Consider the following 22,309-nt stretch of genomic DNA (forward strand, 5'->3'; position numbering starts at 1 on the left):
ATTAATATACCGGAACACGTTCCACGCCGTTGTCTTTCTCTGCCCCCAGCACACCCCCGGCTCCCTTCAGCTCAGTTTTGTATTGTTGCATGGTGGTTAGTAGAAGAAAAAACACGAACACACACACACATCAACTGGAGAGAAACAGGCTAAGCGGTGTTAAGTACGGTAAAAAGTGGCGCCCGGAAACGACGATACGAATGCGCGACGGAAAGGGTGCGCGTGTGGTTGTTGTTGCGGCTAAAGGCAACTACTACTGCCACACAGGATCTCCCCTACCGCTACCGGTTCTCCACCCTCCCCGGGCGGCAGTATACATGCGCCAGAAAGCACATACATCCCGATTCGGTGTCAGCATCTGGTACGTTTGCAGCTGGTATATACTGGCGATGCACCCGGCCGGCCGGTGCTGGTGGAAGGTTCCTGGCGGGATATGTGAGTTCAATTTTACTTGCACACTTTTTATACCCCCACCTTCTCCTCCACCTCTTTCCCTCCCGCAAGCTAGACGAGCTACACCATGCCACGGTCCACACTCTCGCAGCCAACCCGATGCCAATTGGTGAAAAGTATCTTCAGGAGGCGCCGGCCGGGAGAGAAGGAATAAAAAATGCCCATTCGGAACCTGATGGAATGGAACATCCGGTATGGATGGCACCGGCAGAGATATTGGGCCAGGGAGGTGGCCCGCCGGTGGTTGATATATCGAATAAAGTGCAGCCGTACAGTCGTCAGCCATCGATGTCGAGCGGGCGAACCCGGGACGCGCACACACGAGTACTCCTGGTGTTCCATATGCTTGCCCACCTTCAGTCTCCGACTCCCTTGCGTTGGATGCTTTCCGCACAAGAACAGAACTCGTTTGCCAACTCGTTCGATGTTGCCTTCCGCAAAATGGAAACGAAGTGGCTCGCCTCTCTGTGTGCCTCGGAGTTACGATGTGTGAAAATGTTGCGACCGTCAGAAGTGGGTCCTACATCCCAACCTACTCGTTACGGCCAAGGGTTAAAAGAGATTTCTCTAGCTTTTGGGCGTGGGGAGGTGAAAGAGGAAAAAGCAACAATAACGAAAAAAAAAAAGGCAGATGACAACGAAACATGCATTCGCTTTGGGACGTTTTGTGGGAACGGTGTGTGTTTTGAACGATGGGAGGGACGAGGTTTTAACTCAGCTCGACAACAAAAAATCATTATCCACCTCGACAGATGCTGATGCGTTAGGTGCATCTGCGATGCGACGGTGCAACTGCTAAAGGGATCCGTTTCAGATTTTTTTTTTCTTTATCCCGGATATTCGTACCTTCACATCCTTTGTTGCTAGAATTCGGACGCTGACGCCGGTCGGATGTTGACTAGAGGGAGCTGGTGGCAAGTGGAACGCACGATGTGGAGTATCAGTTCGCTGGTATAATCATCATCCACCAGCGTCATCAAGAGCCTTCGCAGTAGATCAACGCATGCCGTTACCTGACAGTCATCTGTGTGACTGCTTTCACATCAAGGTATAAAGTCCCCGCTTCCAGAGGTACCACCGACCTCCAACAAACATACACGCACATGCAGACTAAACCACAGCAAGTACATGGTGGCACACTAGAAAAGTGCAATTTCCCTGCCGAAGAGATGCACCGCATTCGCACATCCCGGGGAAACGAGATGTGCAACAAAATGTTCTCCGGATATCGTGAACCCCTCGTGATCGCGGAGGGTTTGTGAGTGGTGATGGTGGCTAGCAACCATCATTGTTGTGCGAGGTTATTGAGGTGAAGTACGCCCCTCATAGCTTGTACCGTGAGAGCGGCAAAGAGTCGTTTGGTCTAAGTCACCGTTGCGAGGACAACGTTAGGATTGGAAGGGGGTTTTTTTTTGGTAAAGTTATGTATACTTTCCCGCGGATACCAAAGCGAATGGGATGTTTTTCCGCCTTGGAGAGCAGTTGGAGAACTGGTAAATGATGGTGGCGATAGGTAAAATAGTCTACCCGTCCATGGAGTCATGGTGGAGGGAAGAAGAACCCGAAATAGAATATACCAAAACATTACCTATAGGCAGAAGGTTTATATAATAGTAAGTTTTTTCTTTCAGATTTTACTAATCTTTCTATATGTTCTTATACTCTCTTATAGTTTTCGTTTTCCTTTTGCTTTTGGTTAATGATGGAAAGGGTTTTCAGTCGGTTACTCTTAACTTTTTATGACTTAATTGATCAATCTAGAATGAATCTTACTAAAAATACACATTCTCGCAAAAACTGTTTGGAAAACTTCATTTAAGAGATCCACATTTTGACATCACCTGAAGAAATGTTAAGTCAATTCAACAAAAACTATGCGCAAGAAATTCAAACATGTCAACAGACGTTGCAACTGACGTACGGATTTTCACCACTAAAAATATCTCCATTTTTCCGTAAAATGCACTTCGATGCAGGAACAAAACCTACCATCCCCTAACCATGGTCGATTATGAAAACTATAAATTTATGCCCAGCGATATGCTCCCTCCGCAAGCGTTTCGTTTTCTCGGTTTGCGGTGGTCCATTCCGCTCGAAAAACCATCAATTTTCCCGACCCAACCAACCGAATAACCCTCGGACCGCCAGCGCTCGTTCCGCGGACCCCACGACCGGTTGTCAAACTTTCGCACATGAATGCATGTTCTCCTAGAACGGGGTCATAAAGTGTGGCGCAACGGATCGGCGAAAGCGGGGCGCAAGCGTGTGTGCGGGTTTGATATGTAGCTAACCGCGCTTACGGCTCAACTTTTCACCGAAAATCTACCTCCCGGGTGACTAGAGTCCCACATTTGGGAGTTTCTCCAGGTTCTGTACTCCCTTTTCGCGAACGAGGAAGGATTATTCGCAAAACAGTGTGTTTGGATTCGGGACTTGGGTGCCTTTGATACCTCCTGTTCCTTCCCTCTAACTCTAGTCTCACGCCCCGAAAGCTGGCAATGTATTAAGTGCAACAAATTTATGATTATGATTATGTCGAAAGTTCATGACCCTTCTCCCCCTTTCTCCCTGCAATACGTTATGGGAAGGATGCAGCTGTGTTAGGATTGCGCATTCGATAATGCAGGCTCTTGTAGTGAATTTAATGCTTTACACCATCGTCGATTCCGCTTCGGACCAAATCTTGACCTGGTTCGGGGTCGACTCTGAAAGTTCTTCGCTGGGTATCGGCTCTCTCGGCTTGTAACATATTATACTTGATGTATTAAATTGTATTATTGCCGTAATTTATTGTTCAACCAGCGATTTCTCTTGCTTGATCGATTCCAGCTCGTTTCCAGAGCTGTTCTAACATATGTCCAAGTCGAATCGAAACCAAAAGAAATCTTCTCGTTTATCGCAATACTGAGCTACGCAACACGACATAAGCAGAAATTTATATTGGTTGGTAAGTAAACACAGATGAAGCCCATCATTCAAAACCGAGAGATATTATGAACCGTGTCTTCAAATATGGTTTATAGATATATTTTTCGATTTGGTATTTTATCTCTTGTCTCAATCTTGTGTGAATGCGTCAAATATGTAGCAATTACAAAGCATCGTACAATACAAATATTAATTTTCATCAGCAGCAAATTTATTAAATAAATTATTATAAATGTATTGATACGACAGGAACTAGAAATACACGATGATCTGTATTACGATAGCAAAACACATTCAACAGCGACAAAATCCTCTCTGCAACGATAAACGGGCAAATATTGTGGAGTGAACGAAGAAAAACTTTTTGCGAAAGCCATAAAACTAAATCCCTCCTGCAATCCCGCCAGGATCCCACCGTACAATGGTATGTGCCTGTGTGTGTGAATGTATGTTTGCTGCTGGGGTTTGTTTGCGGTGGCAAGTTGGCAAGTTCTCCATCGTTTTCCCTGGCAGGGGCAAACCGACTAGGAATGGAATGCGATTTCAATCCACCGCTAACCAGATTCCCTGTCTCGAATCCCTGGCCCCGTAGCACGAGCATGGCATCGTTATGGAAATGCTTCTTAATTGATAATACATATAAAATAATAAAACGAAATTGCTCGTAGGAGATAGGAATACCAATTACGAAATGAAAGCTAGCGCAAAAAGGCTAGTGCGGAGAAAAGGAACTTTGCGACCGGAAAGGATCATTACGCTCCATGAGTGGGGAATGGCATTAAATGACTCAAAGCGAACCGGTCCCAACAGGACTCTGTCTCTCTCTAGTGTTTGTTTGTTTCGCAATCCAATATCGTAGTTTCCCTCGTGTTCGCCGGAACCATGCGGAAGAAACGAGATTGGCGCTTTGCGGAACGGAACGATTGGCATTCTGCAAGATGTGCAATAACTCTCAATCTTGCCCGTCGATTATCGTTGCATTGCGAACGGGGATTAACTGCCGAAGTGGAGCATCATTTCGAAATCTGATTGAATTTATTTCGATACGGAACGGCACGAGCCAGTATGCAATTGAAATACAACTACCAACGGAACCCACGTTGAGCGATCATGACGTCCAAGGCTTCGGGTTCGTAGCGTAACGAAGCTTCATCCACATCTGATGGTTTTTTTTGCCATCTCGAGTCTGGTAAGAAACATACAAGCAAGCAACGTGGAACAGAAAGAAAACACCCCCCGAAGAAACGGATCGGAAAAGGGTATCCTCTTACCAGCGTGAAGTTGTCAGCAGTGAAAACGAACCGTTTGCTATTCGCCAGACTACCCCCTCCGGGGTCGTTCATTCGGGAGATTCGAAAGAGATTGCGGGAAAATGTGACAAAAGAGGCTAGAACGGCAGTCTATCGGTGGTAGGAAATCGCATTGGAGCCACGGGACGGGAGCGATATTCCCAAGCATCGGGCGAAGAGCGGTTTCTGGCGGATATGTGGGTCGGGGGTTGATAGAGACAGAAGAAACAACTTTTCCTTAGCTGCCGTACTATGCGGGTAAGAAAAAGTGTAAACCAACACGACGAACGTTGTGATTGTTTTGAGATAGAAATCTTGTCTCTTGCCCATACTGATACCAGGGAGAAGGAATGGTGAATTGGAATGATAATATGTGGACAACTGTTTGTTTCGACTTCATCATCACACAAGCCCGCGCTGGAACTGTGATTACAAGGCCTATCTCAAGGCAGCTTACTTTCTATTCCCTCTGAGATACCTTCAACACCTTACACCAAGTGTTGGACCGTCGTATACGAAGACGAGTGCGACACAGTTTCGTCCCCACCTTACGTATTTTTGTCGAGAAGATGGTCAACATGTCTCGTCTCGGCCAATCTGCGTCTGCTTAGTACGATCAAGGCGCTCAAGATCTAAGGGCAGCCAACCCACCCTGACTCCGTCGGTCATCGCAGGGGCACTAATAAAATAAAGCAATTTACTTGAACGATTGCTGAATGGGGCATGATTCCGATGAGGAACCGGTGGAAACCAGAAACGGACAGATCGAGACTGGCGAGAAGTGTAATGGGAATGATACGATTTTACCACTTTCTCCAATCGAACTGCTAGAGATGGGCCCGGTGCGGGTTTGTTTGTCGACCAACCCCACAACTCGGACCAGTGCCAGGAGGATGACGTGAAAACCAATCAACGAACGGGGGACAAAGTTTATTTCGCAAGAAATGAAGCACTCGGCAAATCGATGACAAACAGAACTAATGGTACGACCAAGTTTACCCGACCAGACGATGGATGATTAAAAGGCGTTAAAGTGAGCATTATTTATTTTTACTTACCATAACGTAGTGTCTTTGCATTTCTGTTTTCTCGTTTGCCAGTTTGTCACACTCGAGCTTCAATCTGGAAATAGATTGGAAATAATATATCGATGAATAAAACGTCAATCTATGCATATGAGGGTGGAATAAAACAAATCGAAAAAAAACTTTAAATTCACGACGGAAATATACCGGAAATGAAATTAGCATAAAACAACATATAAAATTATTATCTTTAAAAATAACCCGAAGAACTATTTACAAACAATAACAAACACTCGTTGGACTTCAAACAAAGTATAAAGAATAATTAAGAAGACAAGTGTGTCTAAGCGAAACAAAGTTACAGTAAACTAAACTAATGACGCATATAAGAAAAATAAACAAGGAACAACATCGACAATCTTCCGGGAACCAGGAAACGCATGGCGAGCAAGCACTTCCCTATAAAGAAAATGAAATCTCGTGAATGCCAGCAAAGAGCACAATGTTTCCCAACAAGAACAAGAACCAGACGGAGCGTTACATCCCGAAAGGAAACGTTTTCCGGCAGAATAACAGCCAGACAAAAAACCACAGGCACGGACACACTCACATCGCTTGTCATGATTTGGTTCAAAGGACAGCGAAATCGCCGGAGCCACCGAACGCGCATATCATGCAGTATCCGCCGAGTCCTTTCACTTAACAAAAACAGTACACAATGTTTCCTCTAAACTCTACCACTCCCCCCGCTGGCGGTAGCGGCAAGCAAACAACGTGAACATGAACTCTATTTAGCACCCGACTCGTTTTTTAATACTTGTTTAGTTTTTGTTCAAACTTTTGTTTCCTTTTGTCGGTGTATTCCGTCCAACCACATCAGGGATGAATTTTTATCCTTTTTTGCTGGTTTTTATTTACCTATTCCATCCACTTGCCTTCCAGCTTTAGTTCGGAATGATGGTTGAACAAGAACTTTTTTTTCGCACTTTTTTTCTTGTTCATGTTTCATTCTGTGTTCTCACCGGAGCCGGGCGAGCTGAAAATCCCCGAATGGCGAGGAAAAACTAAATCCTTTGTGTGTGTGTTGAGTTTTACCTCCTCGTGCAGATTCACTCTACGACTCTATATTGTAAATGCTTCCGACGATCTCGCTCGTTGTGGGTGCGCGGTTGAATTTCCTTTTTCTGTTTTATCTATTTATGTGCGCTCTACCATTCATTTTTCCGCTTCCTTTACTCTCTCGTCTCCCGCGGAAAGCCTCAACGAGCCAGAGTTTAGGAACCATCCAGGGCGAAGGTACGCTTATGAACCGTGCGCTACACGCTACGCCATAAAACGGTCGAAGAAGGGGAACGTATAAAATCTGTTGAATATTTAATTTGGCACAATTTCGCAAATATTTGCCCAAGATGGTTTCCCTCCCGTGCGATGGTAAGATGCATCGGTGGATGTTTTTTTTTCTTCTGTTGCTACATGTTTTGAATTTGTCTTAAAAAACTTTTCCATTGCTAATGTATACGAAGAGTTTTTCACGACCTAACAGCGGCTGCCGACCTACCCAGCTTATCTTGGGGCATTTGTAGAAAAAGGAAATATAATGCGCTTTCACCGAAACCCTCGTGGATGGTTTGCTTTGTTTCATATCTTGCTGGGCAGAAAATTTTGAACATTTTCTAGATGGTTGTTTTCTTAGTGTTCTATTTTTCAAGCAAACAAAACACTGTGTTGAAGGGAAAATGTCATATCATCGTTTTAAAATCCTCTCTTTAGCACTCTTTAAATAAAAATAAAACAAAAAAAAACTATAAAAACAAATTCGAAGCAAAACTAAAACAGAATTAAAAACGGAATTAAATAATCACAATGTTCATACAACCTTCATTGCAGTAATTTGTAAATAAAATCCTTCCATTACATCCATCCCTATTCGTTTATCTTTTTATGTCAAAACATATCGCCGCTTCCATTGGGTAGAATGCATAACAGAGCAAATCCCTGTTCCCGCCAGTATTTCCTTCGGCGTTAAGTTTAAACATCTCGTTGAGATATAAAAACACAAACGCGGACTACCAAGAAAGGGAAAATCACGATGAAAAAAGGATCATCCATCGAAAAAGGGGTGCTCCGATTCACTCACTTTTAAGGGACCGTGGAACGGATCACGAACGCGAATGAATATTAATCGACCGTACTCAGCATGGATGGTGGCAACCCTCAGGCGGACCAGTGTGGAGACTCGGGATATGCGGCAAGTGATTTAATTTGTATCCATTAGCGAGTGAACGAACGAAAGGAAATGATTCTTCTCCTTTTTTTCGGAATCAAATCCTTCCCAACCGTCCATTGCCTATCCCGAAAGCACGCTGCCACGGGGTTCGGCGCAATCCTTTCACCGACATTTTCGGATTTTTAATCACACTGATTTGTGTGTTTTTATTTTGTGTGTGTGTATGTGTTGTGCTCAGCTGCTGGGGCTGTTAACGTTGCTGTCGGAGGTTTCAGTTTTTTGTCTGCTTCAGTTGAACATCATCCCCTTTGCTTTTCGATTTACATCCGCTAGGGTGATTCTGGGGTTTCTAGCTTAACCCTACGATTTGGGTGGAATGACGAACAAACACACTGGCGGCTGCCTTCATGGTTACCATTCAGCCTCGTGAATATTCAACTCAATGTGATTTTTTATGCCACTTTAAATATTACACCCCAAGGAACGGTTTATGCAGGAAAATCAGTGCAACATTATTGATGCGAGAGAAAGAAAAAAAGCTGTGAATACATCCTTTCCCATTAAAAGGGACGCTACTATGTTAGGTCTGCCATGATTTATGCATATTTGATGATGATACTGATTGCATTGGAAGCATCTTGAACGGGAGAAAAGGCGATGCTATCGTTAGTATTTGTTTTGCATAAACATATAACTCAAACGCATCCGAACAAACTCTCAACGTTTCGATCTATACTTGAGAAACCAAACACAATTATGACATGGTTTGCTTTCACTAGAAGTTAAGGGGAAAACGTTCGCTCTAGGTTTAGTGATTTGTACCCCATTTTCGTGTTTTTTTGCCCACTTTCTTTTTTTAAAAACAATATGCTGTCTTTACACTTGGCGTTTTTTTATTTCCCACACTTATTTCATTGATTGGAAAGAGATAGCTATTTTTTGCTCAAAAACATACTATCAGTATCTCATGAAACTGTCACAAAAACAAAGCAAAACGAAAGAAATTTTGAAAAAATTATTTTCTGCAAAAAGTAGTAGCATACTCGACCGTCTTTCGCCAAATTGAAGCTTATCGAACGCGATCGACCGTCATTATCGACCGAAGGATGCTTTTCTCGTGAATCAAGATATTATTGACGAACCAAATACTGAAAGCGAATGAAGCACACGCCGAGCATCAAACGGTGAGGAAACATAAGCGAAAAAAAAACAACAGGGAACTAAACCCATCCATGCAGAACGGAGAAGGGACCGTGCCGGAGAAGGTAGACCGGGCGGTGGCAAATTGATGAGCCAAGCAGGACAATAATAACAATAATATTTGATTCCTGCTAAAGCGGGGCCCAGCACGAAGGGTCGCCGACCATCTCTCTCCCTGCCCTACGGAACGAATTCGTTCGAAAACCCCAAAAGCAAACCATAACGCGTGCGTGTCCTTGTCGGCACGGTGGACGAGGGCGCACGGCCAACCGAAGGCAGGAAACTGTGAACAAAGCACATCGACACTTTTCCACAACAGAGGGAATGGGAAACGGGGCGAAAGGGACGCTGGTATCGGAGGAACAAGCGAATAGCAAAAGAAAAAAAGGACCGGCGCAAAAACCCTCGTAAATGGAGTAAAGCATTCCGTGTGGCTCGGTCACGATATCGATATATAGCAGGGGGATGGAAACCGAGGCTTCCCCGAGGGTGAAATCACATACGCGAATTAATAGGGGTCGATTGGTCGGTCGGTGAGCGAAATCGGTAGAAATGCCAAAATCAAACAACAACCCAACAAAAAAAAAAGAAAGAAATATAAAAGACCCAACCCCTCCTGTCGAACAAACTGCCAGCTGGCTCAAGGATATAGCTGTTGACATACATACACACACGGAACACACAAATCAAAGTGGTCATAATGACGCACAGGAAACGGTAACGGTAACAAAAAGGAAGCAATAATGGCGACCAGGGTAAAAGAGGGATCGACGAACAAAAAAAAAACAACACCTTCTAGCCAAGGAAAGGAAAACGCTACCCGAAACGTTTTGGGACAAATAAGCTGCGAATGGAGGACGTGGGGTAGTGACGGAGGCAGCAGGGAAAGAAGTTAACAATTTTAGCGCCGTTGTCACGAAAACGTAACCCCCGACACTAACCCCCCGCTAGGGGTTAGGGGCGACACGGAAAAGGAGAAAAAAAACGAAACAAGCAATCCGAAAAATCGAACGGGAAATGTAGGGAAGGGAAAAACTGAACAAGGAGGGATATGGAAAATGCCAAGAACATGGAGAAAAGCGGCCGTCAATGGAGGGTGAACCGAGGCAGAATGAAGGGTGTAATTGAAATATAAATAGAAAATCGGCCCGCGTGTGCAAATAAGGGCGAAACTGTTTAAGTAGCCTGGGGTAGATGAGAGTGTATAGGAGCGGTGGAAGTGGCAGTAGAGCGGGGTGGAAATAAGGACCAAAAATCCAAATGGTTGTGTCGGTTGTAGAGCGCGAAAGAAAGGAGAGTGAGAGAGCAAAAACAGGAATGTTTAAGCCGTATTGTGTTGATCGTAGCAGCGCAATGATGAGTTGTGATGGAGGAATGCGGTGGAAAACCATCAGGATTGACGCACGAGTGGAAAGCTGCTGGCATTTGCCGACCCTGTCAGCGAGACAGGGACGATGGTGTTTCCATGCTCTTCTACGCCTGGAATGACGATGAAGCCAAGGGGGTAGTGTTTTTTTTCGATCAAAGTCGTTGGCAGAATGAAATTATAGGTCATACACACCAGGTACAGTGTTCATGATCACGCTCCGAGTCGCTTTATCATGCCAATGGCTATGCAATTAGGAGATTAGGGGTGTTATTTAATTCGTCCTTGTTACCACTCGTCATCCGGTGGTTTCGATTCCGGCCGCCTTTATGGATGTGTACTATTTTTTATGAGGTTTGGTTTCCGCAAATACAGCAGTATGGGATTTGAAACAAATCTCTTATAAATATTTAGATTTATTCCTTTACTTATGCTGTTCACGATTTTTCCTTTAAGAGTTTTTATTCGACTAAGATCGAATCGTTCTGAAAAAGTTTAAAAGTAACAGTGCTTCACATGGATGAAACGATGCTTTGATGTTACTTTTTGATCAAATAAAATCGACGAAACAAAACATCAAAATAAACATGCAACCTGAATTAAAATTAAACGATGGCATTATCCTTTAAAAGGCTTCAAAAAATTCTACCACGAAATGAACAAACCATCACGCAACCGTTGGCATATTTGTTTTGCCGCACCATACAATTCCAATCTCAGGTATAGAAGAGAGATTATGTTTGCAACCTCAAAAGAGAAAGAAATGAAAAATAGCCCTCTTCCACGAATTATGAAAACACTCTGCAAGAAACTGTAAAAGGGCCGGTGCGAACAGCGCCAACAAACGGCACACACATCGGACCAAACAAAGGGCAGTAGCAAGCATAACAACATGAAAGCGTAGCAGCTGTTTTTCGGTAGCACAATCGTATCGGGAAAATCTTTTCTCAAGGGTTTCTCGCCTTTTTATTTACTCCTGCCTTTGCAGGAACACTTCCTTCTAGCGTATGCAGTTTTTTTTGCTTTTCCCCCGGTTTTAACCTTTTCCACTTTCCTTTCGTTTGTCACCTCATTATAAACATTACAATTCCGTTTCACTTCCTTCCACCGGACCAGGTAGGTCAATTAGGTAACCGAAGCCGATGCCCACCGCACCTTTCGTTTGCTACGCTTTGCGATGGGAAGGATCGCCAGGAGTGTTTGGAGTAAGAGGAAAAGATTGTTTGGTTCCCTCTCTCTATCGTCGATTTGGAACAGTAATTTCCCAGGACTGTGATTTCACTAAAAGAAACATTGAAAATTTGGATCGACAAACTACAAACTATGCGGTTCGTTTATGTTTTACTTGCGAGAGTTCACTCTATATTTTAACTAGGAGTGAAAGATATTCGACAAGTATTGACAAACAAAAAATGTAGATTCATGGTTCGCTAAAGACGCTTTATGCAAATTTATCATATCGATTTTCCCGAGAAAATGACAATCGTATTTCCTGTGCTTCGTAACTTTCCATGCCTTCATAATTAACAAGCTAATCAATGCGATTAAGGATGTTTATTCACTATCACTCAATTCAATCCTGCTCCAGACCCGGGACGTTTCAGTGTCGTACACAAACAGTCGGCTCCCGGTTGTAATAATCCCGCACTTGGCATCAGAGCCATCCAAATGAACTCGGGGAAGCTAAATCCATTAAAGTTATTTGATATCTCACACGGCCGAACCGGGCTGGGTGAATCTTGGGACGAACCGGGCGAGGTGTTTCTGTCATCCCGGAATGCGTCCACCACAATCCGGCGATGCTATCAATTTCAATTTCGATCCTTCCCCCGGATCACTCTTTCCTTGTGTAATCCCTCCTGTTGCCCTAGGTTGGGAATTGGATCCTCACTAAAATCTTTGCCCACGCTCCAAACATCCGAAACACGACCGTGCTGCTGGCGGTGGCGGTTCGGTAAATGGTAGGAGTAAATATGCACCACACGTGAGCATAATAACAATTAAATTAATGATTACGCGTTCGATTCCGGCATTGGATGCGGGAGAGGCCTATCCAACGCGAACGTAATCCGACGCCGCAAGCTAGCGGTCGTATTGGTCTTTATGTATTTGCGTATGTGTGTTTGTTTGTGTGTTTGTGTGCTAAGAAGGACTGATAGTTGGCTTACCGGATGTTCTCCGAACCGGCCTATCCAAAACACAGACGGCTTTACCGCAGGCAGCACCGACGCGGAAGACACCCAAGCGTTTCGAGCAGAATTTATTCCTCACCCTACTTTTGCTTCGCTCGTTTGCGATGCTTCTGCATTTAACATCATAATCAGCTGCTAATCATTTGATCCTGTCCTGCGGCCGGCTACCGCTTTCCTGCTTTTGATTGATTTTCGAACCACGCAACTAACCGTGGTTGTTGGGCTGAAAATTAGGCCCAACGTGAGGAACAACTGAAGCATATTATTTCCCCGAACATAAATTAAATAAGGTATCATTTCACAAAACTAAATTAAATACTTTACTGATAAACGCAAACGTGTAGTTTTAAAATATCTTAAAATAAACACTTACGTGTGATACTGCGCCTGGAGGAAATTGAATTCCTCTTTGATCCTTTCCAGCGTTTCAGCTATTGTGAACTGTCGCCCCTGAGGAGGCGGTCCCTGTAGAGAGGAAAACAAAAGTTAGTAATACAATCGGCTGTAGAAGTAACATATTTTTGTACCATTAAATATCGACAGGCATTTACATTTGAAAAGAATGTATCCAATATAGAATAAAGTCAACCAAGAAACTTCCATTACGATTATATATCTGTTTTGAAATGGCACCAATCGTGATTGAAAAGTAATACCATTTAATTTTGATTCGTGACTTGGTTGTTTATCGACTAAAGGATTTAGTATGGTTTTTATGAAATGGAATATTTATTGCGACTGACATAAATGAAATGGAACATGACGGATTACAGGGTAACACAAACAATATAATCTCCAGTTTGGGGATAATGTTCCGAGCGAAAGTGAATTAACAGTGGAGCGCGACCATGGCAACCATCCAAGCATGCATATGCGACCACCATCATCCTACACTAGACCCAATCACGTTGGAACACGTGCACGTGGGTGTGCGTTGAATCGAGAAATTGGCCAGTGAGCCACCCACAAGCGCCCACCGCGCGCCCAGATGCCACAATTAACTATTTATGCGAACAAATTAAATATAATTACAGTTAAATGCACCTTCAAATTGGCAGTCATATTATCAAATTGCTGCTGCTGTTGCTGCTGCTGTTGCTGCTGCTGCACTTGCTGGAGCCGGCCAAGAACGAGGGAAAGCCGATGGAAACCGGCCGGAGCCAATTTGTTATCCTTTGCCGTACGCGTTCAGGCGCACTTCCGAACGGTTCGAGCAGCCCACACAAATCAATACAATTGTTTGTTTTGTCACCAACGCGGGAGCACTTTACTCATTCGAGTTTACTTTTCGACCTAACTACGTTGTTTTTTTTTTAAATTTAGTTTAACTTTTTGACATTCACAAACTCTTGGAACTGTAAATGTGAAACCACAATAGGAACTTTTAATAAATTATTTTCTAATTTCATAACTTCACGTTGCACACCTCTTTGTGTTAAGTTGTTGTTTCGTGTTTAGTTATGATGTCAATATTTGATTTCTAAGGATAACTCGTTTCCTTAAACTTCGCAAAAGGAAAAATGTGTATAAAATAAATATTTAACTATAATCTCACTCAAAGTTGACTTTTATTGATCGAAAAGAATGCCGACACAACAATTTGTAATTTTTCCAACCCAAATGGAATGGAATCGAATGGCAAAACACTGAAAATGATACCAATGCTTCTCCGTTGTCACTTGCACTATGGTACTGAACATGAAACCAACCGTTTATTACATCGGAATGCTTCACAGAAATCCCTTTGTGGCCGATCAAATGTTAACCTGCCCGCAAAATACCACCGCTCACACCTCATTGTTTCTCATTTCCGGTGAGGTGTGAAAATAATTAAACTGATTAATTCATTCGTCGGGGATTGTGCTTTATTTTATAATCGTAATATTTATGTTTTATTCATACACTACCACCGATACCACTCCCTCCGGTTGGTCGGTGGACGGGACGCAACGAGAAGCACCGCACGGAAGCATTTAAAAAATTTAAATTCCATTCCTCCCATCAAACGAGCGAGAAGGAGATGGAAGGTGAAAGCGAGTGAGAGAATGAACGGAAGTGTGTTCCGTGGATGTCAGTTAAAATTCACCGCACAAACATGCAACTCCGTGCACTGATTAAATACTGTCAAATGAGCATCATCATTCACGAACGGGCCACATACACACAAACACACGCGGATCCATTTACGACGCTCCATTAAGTGATCATTTGATGGCCACACGGTGGAGCAGTAGACGAGACAGACATCAGTGATGCACACTTACACGCACACACACCAGGGCATGCTCACAAATTGTACGTCAGACAATTGATTACTTTTCCACGTTCCCAAACCCGACAGGGAGAGCGCCACGAAATCACTCGGATCCTTGCGCTCCGAAGGATTCGTTTCACTATAATGGCAACCGTATGGTTGTATAGGTGTGTAGATGGTGCGGTGTCGAGTGTATGTGTTCAACGGTGAGTTCCGGTGAAAAAAGGATACCGATACCGGTGTTTCCTCGCAACATCCCGAAATTTGCTTAGTATTGGTGACATCAATCGAGCCGATGGAGATGGGACGGAGCAAGCGCATCGGGCAGCGAGCTCCGAGGAACGCGGTATCGGAAAACTCTGACGTTTGTTCGACTCAACGCACGGTCAGTGCAGAGGGAGGGGGGGCAGTGTGAGGACGGAAGGACGCTGCGCGCTTGCTCACTCGCCTCCCGATTGTTTGCCATCGGCTATTGTAACTTCATTTTCACTCATCAAAGCACTCTCACTCTCACCGGCGGTCTTTTCTATGTGGGCACAGTGTTGGGCGTTGAAGGCAAATGAATCGCACACACACATCGACACACAAACCGCCTGACCGCCACACACCACAGTAGCAAAAGGACAACAAAAACAGCATCGGTAGCGCGGCCGATGATGTTGATGATGATGGGTTGTTTTTAAAGCCATTATTTAATATGTTTAATAAATGATTAAATTATCTACCACCGGCCTCCTGCTGGTGTTTGTTGGAAATTAAACGGCAAACGCACAGTCACAGTGTTAGCTTCGAGTTTCACCCGCATCTGAAACGATGAGCACTGCCCGTGCCCCATTTTCATCCATTCATTGGCGAGTTTCTATCTCGGCGTTTACCCGCTCCTCAACGGGACCAGGGAAATTGACGTTTAAGGCGATTTATGGTTCGCACACATCCACACACCACAACAGCACACTTATCCTCTGGCCTTTTTCCACAACTTTGGGCCACGTTCGGAATGACATCGGAATAAACGTTAACGTTTACGATTTTTCTTCCAGACGAAGGACTGAAGGGCCAGCATGACTCTTTAAGCCGTGAAGAAATGTGTTTATGATGTCTGATTTTTTTCTTTAGAACTTATCTATTTATTTTATTGTAACACTTTTATTATCTTTTGGTTTATTAATTTGAGCATATTTTAAAGTTTGCATGTTTAACATTCAAGACAACTGCTGTGGATTCTTTTTCAAAGCACACTTTAGATTTCTTATATTTTGATTTACATAAATCGCACACTTATGAATATTATATCCACATCAATGTACCCATTCTAGTGCGATTACAGTTTCCACACCATTGGGGAAATGTATCTGCATGCCACTTCTGCAAACGGTTTCACTTCCATGCCCAATGAAGCAAAGCGTTTCGATAAACATGACACTTCGAATAACAAACCATCTTCGAACAGGACGCGCTATTCAAAGCGACGGATCTATTCCTGGTACCGCCTCGACACAGAATACATCACAACACACCCCTATTGCGGCCACAGGCACGAGCCCTCACAACCACACACACACACACGCACTCTCACGTCGTCCTTCCGTAGTCGGTTGACAGAACGTGCACGCAAATGTTAAAAGGACGAAACTGCAGCTGTAGCAGTAGGACTGCTCCTTCCTTACACGACGGCGTTCAAAACACGAATGAATGCCACACCGCGAACGGATGTGCGCTTCTCGTCCTTTCGGAGATCCTTTCACAACAAGGAACTCACGCTACCTTCAGCAGCGAAAAGGTCGCGAGACCGGTAACTCATCATGCTCGGTCGGTTCACCCACCCGATGAGAAATGGTTATCTCATCCGAATCGTACACAGCATCGCGGTTCCGTGCGGTTGGGCCTAGCAACGCGGGATGTTATTTATGGGAAAAGGACATTCGTGAGAAAAGCCGCCGGGCGCGGCTGGAGTCACCCGGGGTGGGGGGAAAAAACGAGGAAAACCACACGACAGACGGTGGTGGCACTTTCTAATTTGTGAGTGAACGCGCGACACCCGCGAGGTCGGGCTGTGTGGGAGATGCTATTGCGAAGCGAAACAATGCCATCGGATCTTTTTCCGCTTTCTCTCTCTCCTCCTACCTTGTTTTCCTTTTCCCGTTGCGTCCCTTTCTATCATTCGGCCGTTTTTATAGCTTCGCTTGAAGAACGCTTCGCTTCGGGTGCACTAAATCTGCCCTCTTCATTGCTCTTTCTACGTGGAACCACCATATACACACACACACACACACACGTACACACTCATCCGTACCGACCCTACCGTTTCTTATCCTTCCACGAAAATGATCCTTCTGTGGTGGCGCGACCCCGGTGGAACGAGTTTTCCTTCCCAGTACCGACCGTCTGTCGAAGTTTAGCGCACGGATCTCGCACGGAAGCGAGACCTAACCGCTTTGGCATTGAATAAACACAGCACAATCCATCCCGGAGGCTGCAAAGACCAGTGGACGGGGATCCTGTTTTCGTGTGATTTCGTACAGAGTAACTAATGCAAAAGGAATGTGGCAAACATGGTACATGAAGAAGGATCAGCACAGTAGAAATTGCAACGCAGCAGAGCGGTTTTTAAATATAAACTTTCAAAAATAAATAATTTTTATATAAAAAACTCAAAGTTGCACAAAGGTTTCATAAAAATCTAATAGCAAAACATGTAAATATGAGCGCAAATTAATTAAAACAGACCTAGCGAATTGGGAAAAAACACAAACATGTCACTCAAAATCTACGCATCCTTAAAAAAGGTAAAAAACAATGGAGGAATGTTTAATCCTTCAAAACCAAAAACACGAAAATCACCAAAAGATGAGCAAACGAAATAAAAGGATTAACACCTCACTCCATCAATGGCATCCGAGTTTACGTTCAATTGGGATAGATGACAAACCCCTCGGAGGAAAACACTAAACAAAAGAGGCAAAAAGGATTAACACGATTCAGTTAATTTCACCGATACTAACAAGCCCATTTTCAGTATTTCAACATGTCATTTGGTTTTCTTTCTTTTACATTTTTGCATGTTTTGCAGCTTCCGTTTTGCTTTCACCGTTTTTTTTTTCGAAATGAACTATTTACTTCACGCAGCGGCAGGCTTTCCCTGATGTATAGTGGAATGTGTCCGGGGGTCCTAGAAAAACGGACGAGCGAATCATCATCCGTCAAAAAACAGGCCACATGCTTTCTTTGCATATTTGTAGCAGGAGGGAAAAAAATTGCCCAAAGAAAGAATAAAAACAAACCGCTCACACATACAGGAAAAAAACCCACATTGCCACCACCCGCTATATAAAGGATGTCCTTTTCAGTTTGACGCAAAGAGGAATGACAAAAACTGTCCCTTCAAATGTGTGCGGCGCGCTGGTCCAGCGGTTCTTTTGTATGTGCTCCGTATGCCCACGGCCCGGGCCAGACCGGGCGGCCACCGTGTGTAATCCGCTTCGGATCTTGCACTCCTTGTGTCCTTTTAATACCGCTTCCGCACACATAAGCGATGGCACGCACCACACTCAACAAAAAAATAGACAACCAGCGGCACAAAAGAAAAACGCATAAAAAGGAAAATCACCCAGAAGCAGTGAACCGAAATTTTGTAAATCAATCCCCCTTGAAATGTGTCCTCGTCGTCATCGCCTTTCGTCCTTGTCGACGTTTTATTTTCATGGTCTTGTTTTTTTTTTTTCTTCTCTCTGGTCGTCCTTTTATTAGCCTATCCTCTTCCAACGCTCCCATCTCTTTTACGCACATTTTTCATCGTGCACCGTGACTTATGGGTCGCTTTTACGATATCGCTTTCCTTTTCCCACCCTTCCATCCTTCCTCGCCGGTACCTTCACTTCACCACAACGCCCCTGAACGGTACCGTTAGCTCCTCTACTGTGGCTTTCAATTTTCCACCATCTGTTCGAACGAAACAGTACCGACAGCTTGGTCGTCCTTTCTCGCTCACATCGTCACAGAGCCAAGGCAAAGGTTTCACACCCTCCGCTCCCAACCGTTCTTCTCCACGGGGGGTGTTTTATCCCTCGCGCACAACTCATCCCTTCAGCCCTCGCCTAGGGGGTGGAGAGTGCCGAGTGAATCGCTTTTGCGGAATCTCATACCAATTCTATTACCGCACGATGTCACAGAGGTTTTTCGCTCGGTCTCTGCCACCACTTTCCAAGCAGCCACCCACCATCCAGTGTGCTGGCACAAAGGAAAAGTCAAAAAAACGTTTGGCAGCAAAGTGGGAAAATAGATGAACCATCCGATGGAAGCTAGAATGTTTGGCGACCAAAACACGTTCGCCCCCTGACCCGAGTATCACTCGTGGTCGTTCCCACTGTGCCCGAGAGTGGACGTGAGAATTTAAACTCACCGACAGTGAGCTAGTGAGCAGTCAGCTGAGAAACGGAGTTACAAAACATTATGTGAAACACATGCGAGGGAGATGTTGGTATCCGCGGCGATGGAGTGGGGGAAAGGACGCGCAATCAAATTAAAATAAATAAACAAAAACGAATGCAACGGGTGCGAAACAAATGAAACGCCCTCCCCGTTGCCAAATTTAACTGTGTTAGTACATGAACATTCCTTTCTGTTTGCTACGCAAGCGTTTGCTTGTGCCATTTTTTCTCGCCCGTTTCTTAATCTGTGCTTTTTGCTGTCGGGCTCTCTACAAATGATCCTTACGTCCCACAACCCCTACTCCATCCTTGTTGTACAGTGACTCCATGACAGCGAGAGCACCTCGTTCAAGTTTGGGTTTTGTTCGGTCGGGCGCCTTTGTGATGAAACCATTGGAAAGTGATATTATTTCCATCAATTTTCCACAAACCTTGCGATGGTGTAAATTGTTTGTCTCTTCATTGCTCTTGCTCTTATAAGTTTTTCCAAGCTATCTTCTTGAAAGTACTTTCCATTTTAAGTTATTAAAGTTAATGTTCAAATACTTTTAATTTTAAGTATTTAAAGTCCATGTTTGTGGCATTGGAAATAAAACTCAACTGAAAAAGCAAATCAGCTGCCCATTCGACGGAAATCTGTCAAAGCCGCTGTAGTAAACTTACTAAAGAAAATTAAAGTATTTAACTCGTTCGCTCGTATCTTATTCAAGTTTGTTTGCTCGGTTTAATTACAAAACGGAGACTGTATTTTGCATTTCATTTGCTTACTACATCCATTTGCATGGTTATTCTGTATAACAACATTAAAATTCCATACGACCACTTTTCTTTTCTAAGGTTGAAAGTGAAAAGGAAAAATCACGACAGCCATTTCTGCAGATGTGTGCTACGATGTAGGCAGCGGTGAAACACAAATATAAACGCGAAGAGCAGCAAAAGACATCATTTTTATTTCCAACCCTTTGTTTAACTTCATGGTTTGGAAAGAGAAAAAGAAAAGAAAACCTTTCACACCCGCACAAAAAGTGCGCTCGCTCATTCAACCATCCATTCCCGTAACACGTCGATGGTAGGAAGTGCATTAAGTCGAGCTGCATCCACCCGTCTACACATCCATCACATTTATCACTCTCATACGGTACGATGTGTGAAAATGGTCTCCGAGTGGTGAAAGAAAAAACCCAAACACAAAAGTACGATCTTTTGGTTTTCATTTTTTTATTACTCACAAAAAGAATAACCTCACGCGAATTCGCCATGTCAACGGCGGTACGATGATGATCACAACATCATCACCATCACCATATTCCGGCAAGATTTCACGGCTGCCATATTTTTCCACCAAGTGTCCCGCTGAAAGGCGAGTGCGTAGACATTCATCTTCATCAACATATCGTTCCGGGGAATAAAAAAAACAACTGGTAGAACACCACATCAGCGCCGCAGTTATTACGCGTCGTTCTAGAAAATATCCAATGGGGACACTGCGGACAGGGAAAATTCTACGTGAGACCATTTTCAGTGCTTTGTCTTGCTTTGATTACCGCACCAAGCAGAAATGAAAATGAACTCGAATCACAAAAGCGGGTTATGTCAAATGAATAACAGCTCTTGTCTACGAAAGTTGAAAAGTTGTACAGTGTGCATCACTTGATTTGCTGTTTTCTCATTCTAATGACGACACAACATCACATTCACAACATACCTTGAGTCTTAAGCAAACTGTAAAAAGTTTTAATTAACTCACTCTGTTACATAAATAAATGAATCATTTGTTCATTCATTTCACGTAAAAAAGAACTCAATCATAAAAGAGTATGTTTTCCTTTCAATTCGTCTCGTTTGATTTGTTGTATGACGCTAGTCATTATAAGCACCAGAACATTGTTGATAGCCTATTCTATCCGACAAGCATCTTGCCTACACCATACCAGACATCTTCAGAAACACTCGACAACTGTACGAACAGGACAAGTGGTCGATTGTTGATGCTCGGTTGGCAGATGATGAAATTAAATTAGCCCCAAGTTGATATTCATTCCCTTTCGAGAGAAGCGTTAAGGGCTTACAGCTCAGTTTTCCAGCACTTTACACAACAGGGGTGGGATTATATTTATCTTTTCTTTATCCCCACCTCACCGAGGTGATTGTTTTCATGGCACTTAGTTTTTTCTTCGTCGCCAATGTTTTGTTAATTACCGAATCATTAAGGAGCAGTCTCAAATGCCCTTTTTGAAATAAAACAAAAATAAAAATGCGATGAAAATGTAGAGGATGAACCTCTCCTTAAAACGTTGATTCGATATTATAATAAAACCAACTGATTGTGTTTTTCATTACCGTTAAGAAAAATTACTGCGAATACAGATAAAGGCTAAATACCATGATCCTGTTGTATTATAAAAATACGATGTAACAAAAAAACAGTGAAAAGACTTTATGCTAGTTTGCTGAGTTTTGGTTTACTTCATTGTCGTGAGTCACAACTTGTTCAAGTGTTTTTCAAAACATTTGGCGCAGTGGGTGCATTTTGAACAATTTCTTAATTTATAACGCTGCCATGATGCATATATTCTTATTTTCGTTCATTTTTTTCCAGATCCACAGAACAAGATTGTTAAAAGCGACGCGAAACAGAAATTGTGCTGAGAAGTGTCGTTGTGGTTTCATATGGTCTTCTATATTTTATTTAGTGACATAAGGAAATGATAAGGATTTCAAATAATGTTGAAGATTTGATGTTGTTCTATTCATAATTTATTTTTGTTACTGTTATAATCGTTTTCTAACTCCCACTTCGTAGTAAACTTGCATAATTTGTTGTAACTTTCTTTCCATAACTAAACAAATAATTAATAACAATTAAAAAACCACAAAAAACACATGAAATTATCAAATAAATAATATAAACAACCAAAAGAACCGCACAGAAAACTAATCAGCTCAAA

At 43.4% G+C, this 22,309-nt stretch overlaps 1 protein-coding gene across 7 annotated transcripts in view; it reads right to left on the bottom strand.

Moving 5' to 3' along the window:
- The window catches only part of LOC131260480 (protein groucho), a 162,751-nt gene that overhangs the window by 56,081 nt on the left and 84,361 nt on the right, over positions 1 to 22,309 (bottom strand). For all 7 annotated transcript variants that reach the window (XM_058262216.1, XM_058262218.1, XM_058262214.1 and 4 more), the window contains 2 exons: positions 13,054 to 13,145; positions 5,729 to 5,792 (listed from right to left, as the gene is read on the bottom strand). In XM_058262216.1, coding sequence (XP_058118199.1) covers positions 5,729 to 5,792; positions 13,054 to 13,145 — 156 coding nt within the window. The remainder of the gene's footprint in view (positions 1 to 5,728; positions 5,793 to 13,053; positions 13,146 to 22,309) is intronic.

This window comes from Anopheles coustani, chromosome 3 (genome assembly GCF_943734705.1).
Source record: "Anopheles coustani chromosome 3, idAnoCousDA_361_x.2, whole genome shotgun sequence".
Lineage (NCBI taxonomy): Eukaryota > Metazoa > Arthropoda > Insecta > Diptera > Culicidae > Anopheles > Anopheles coustani.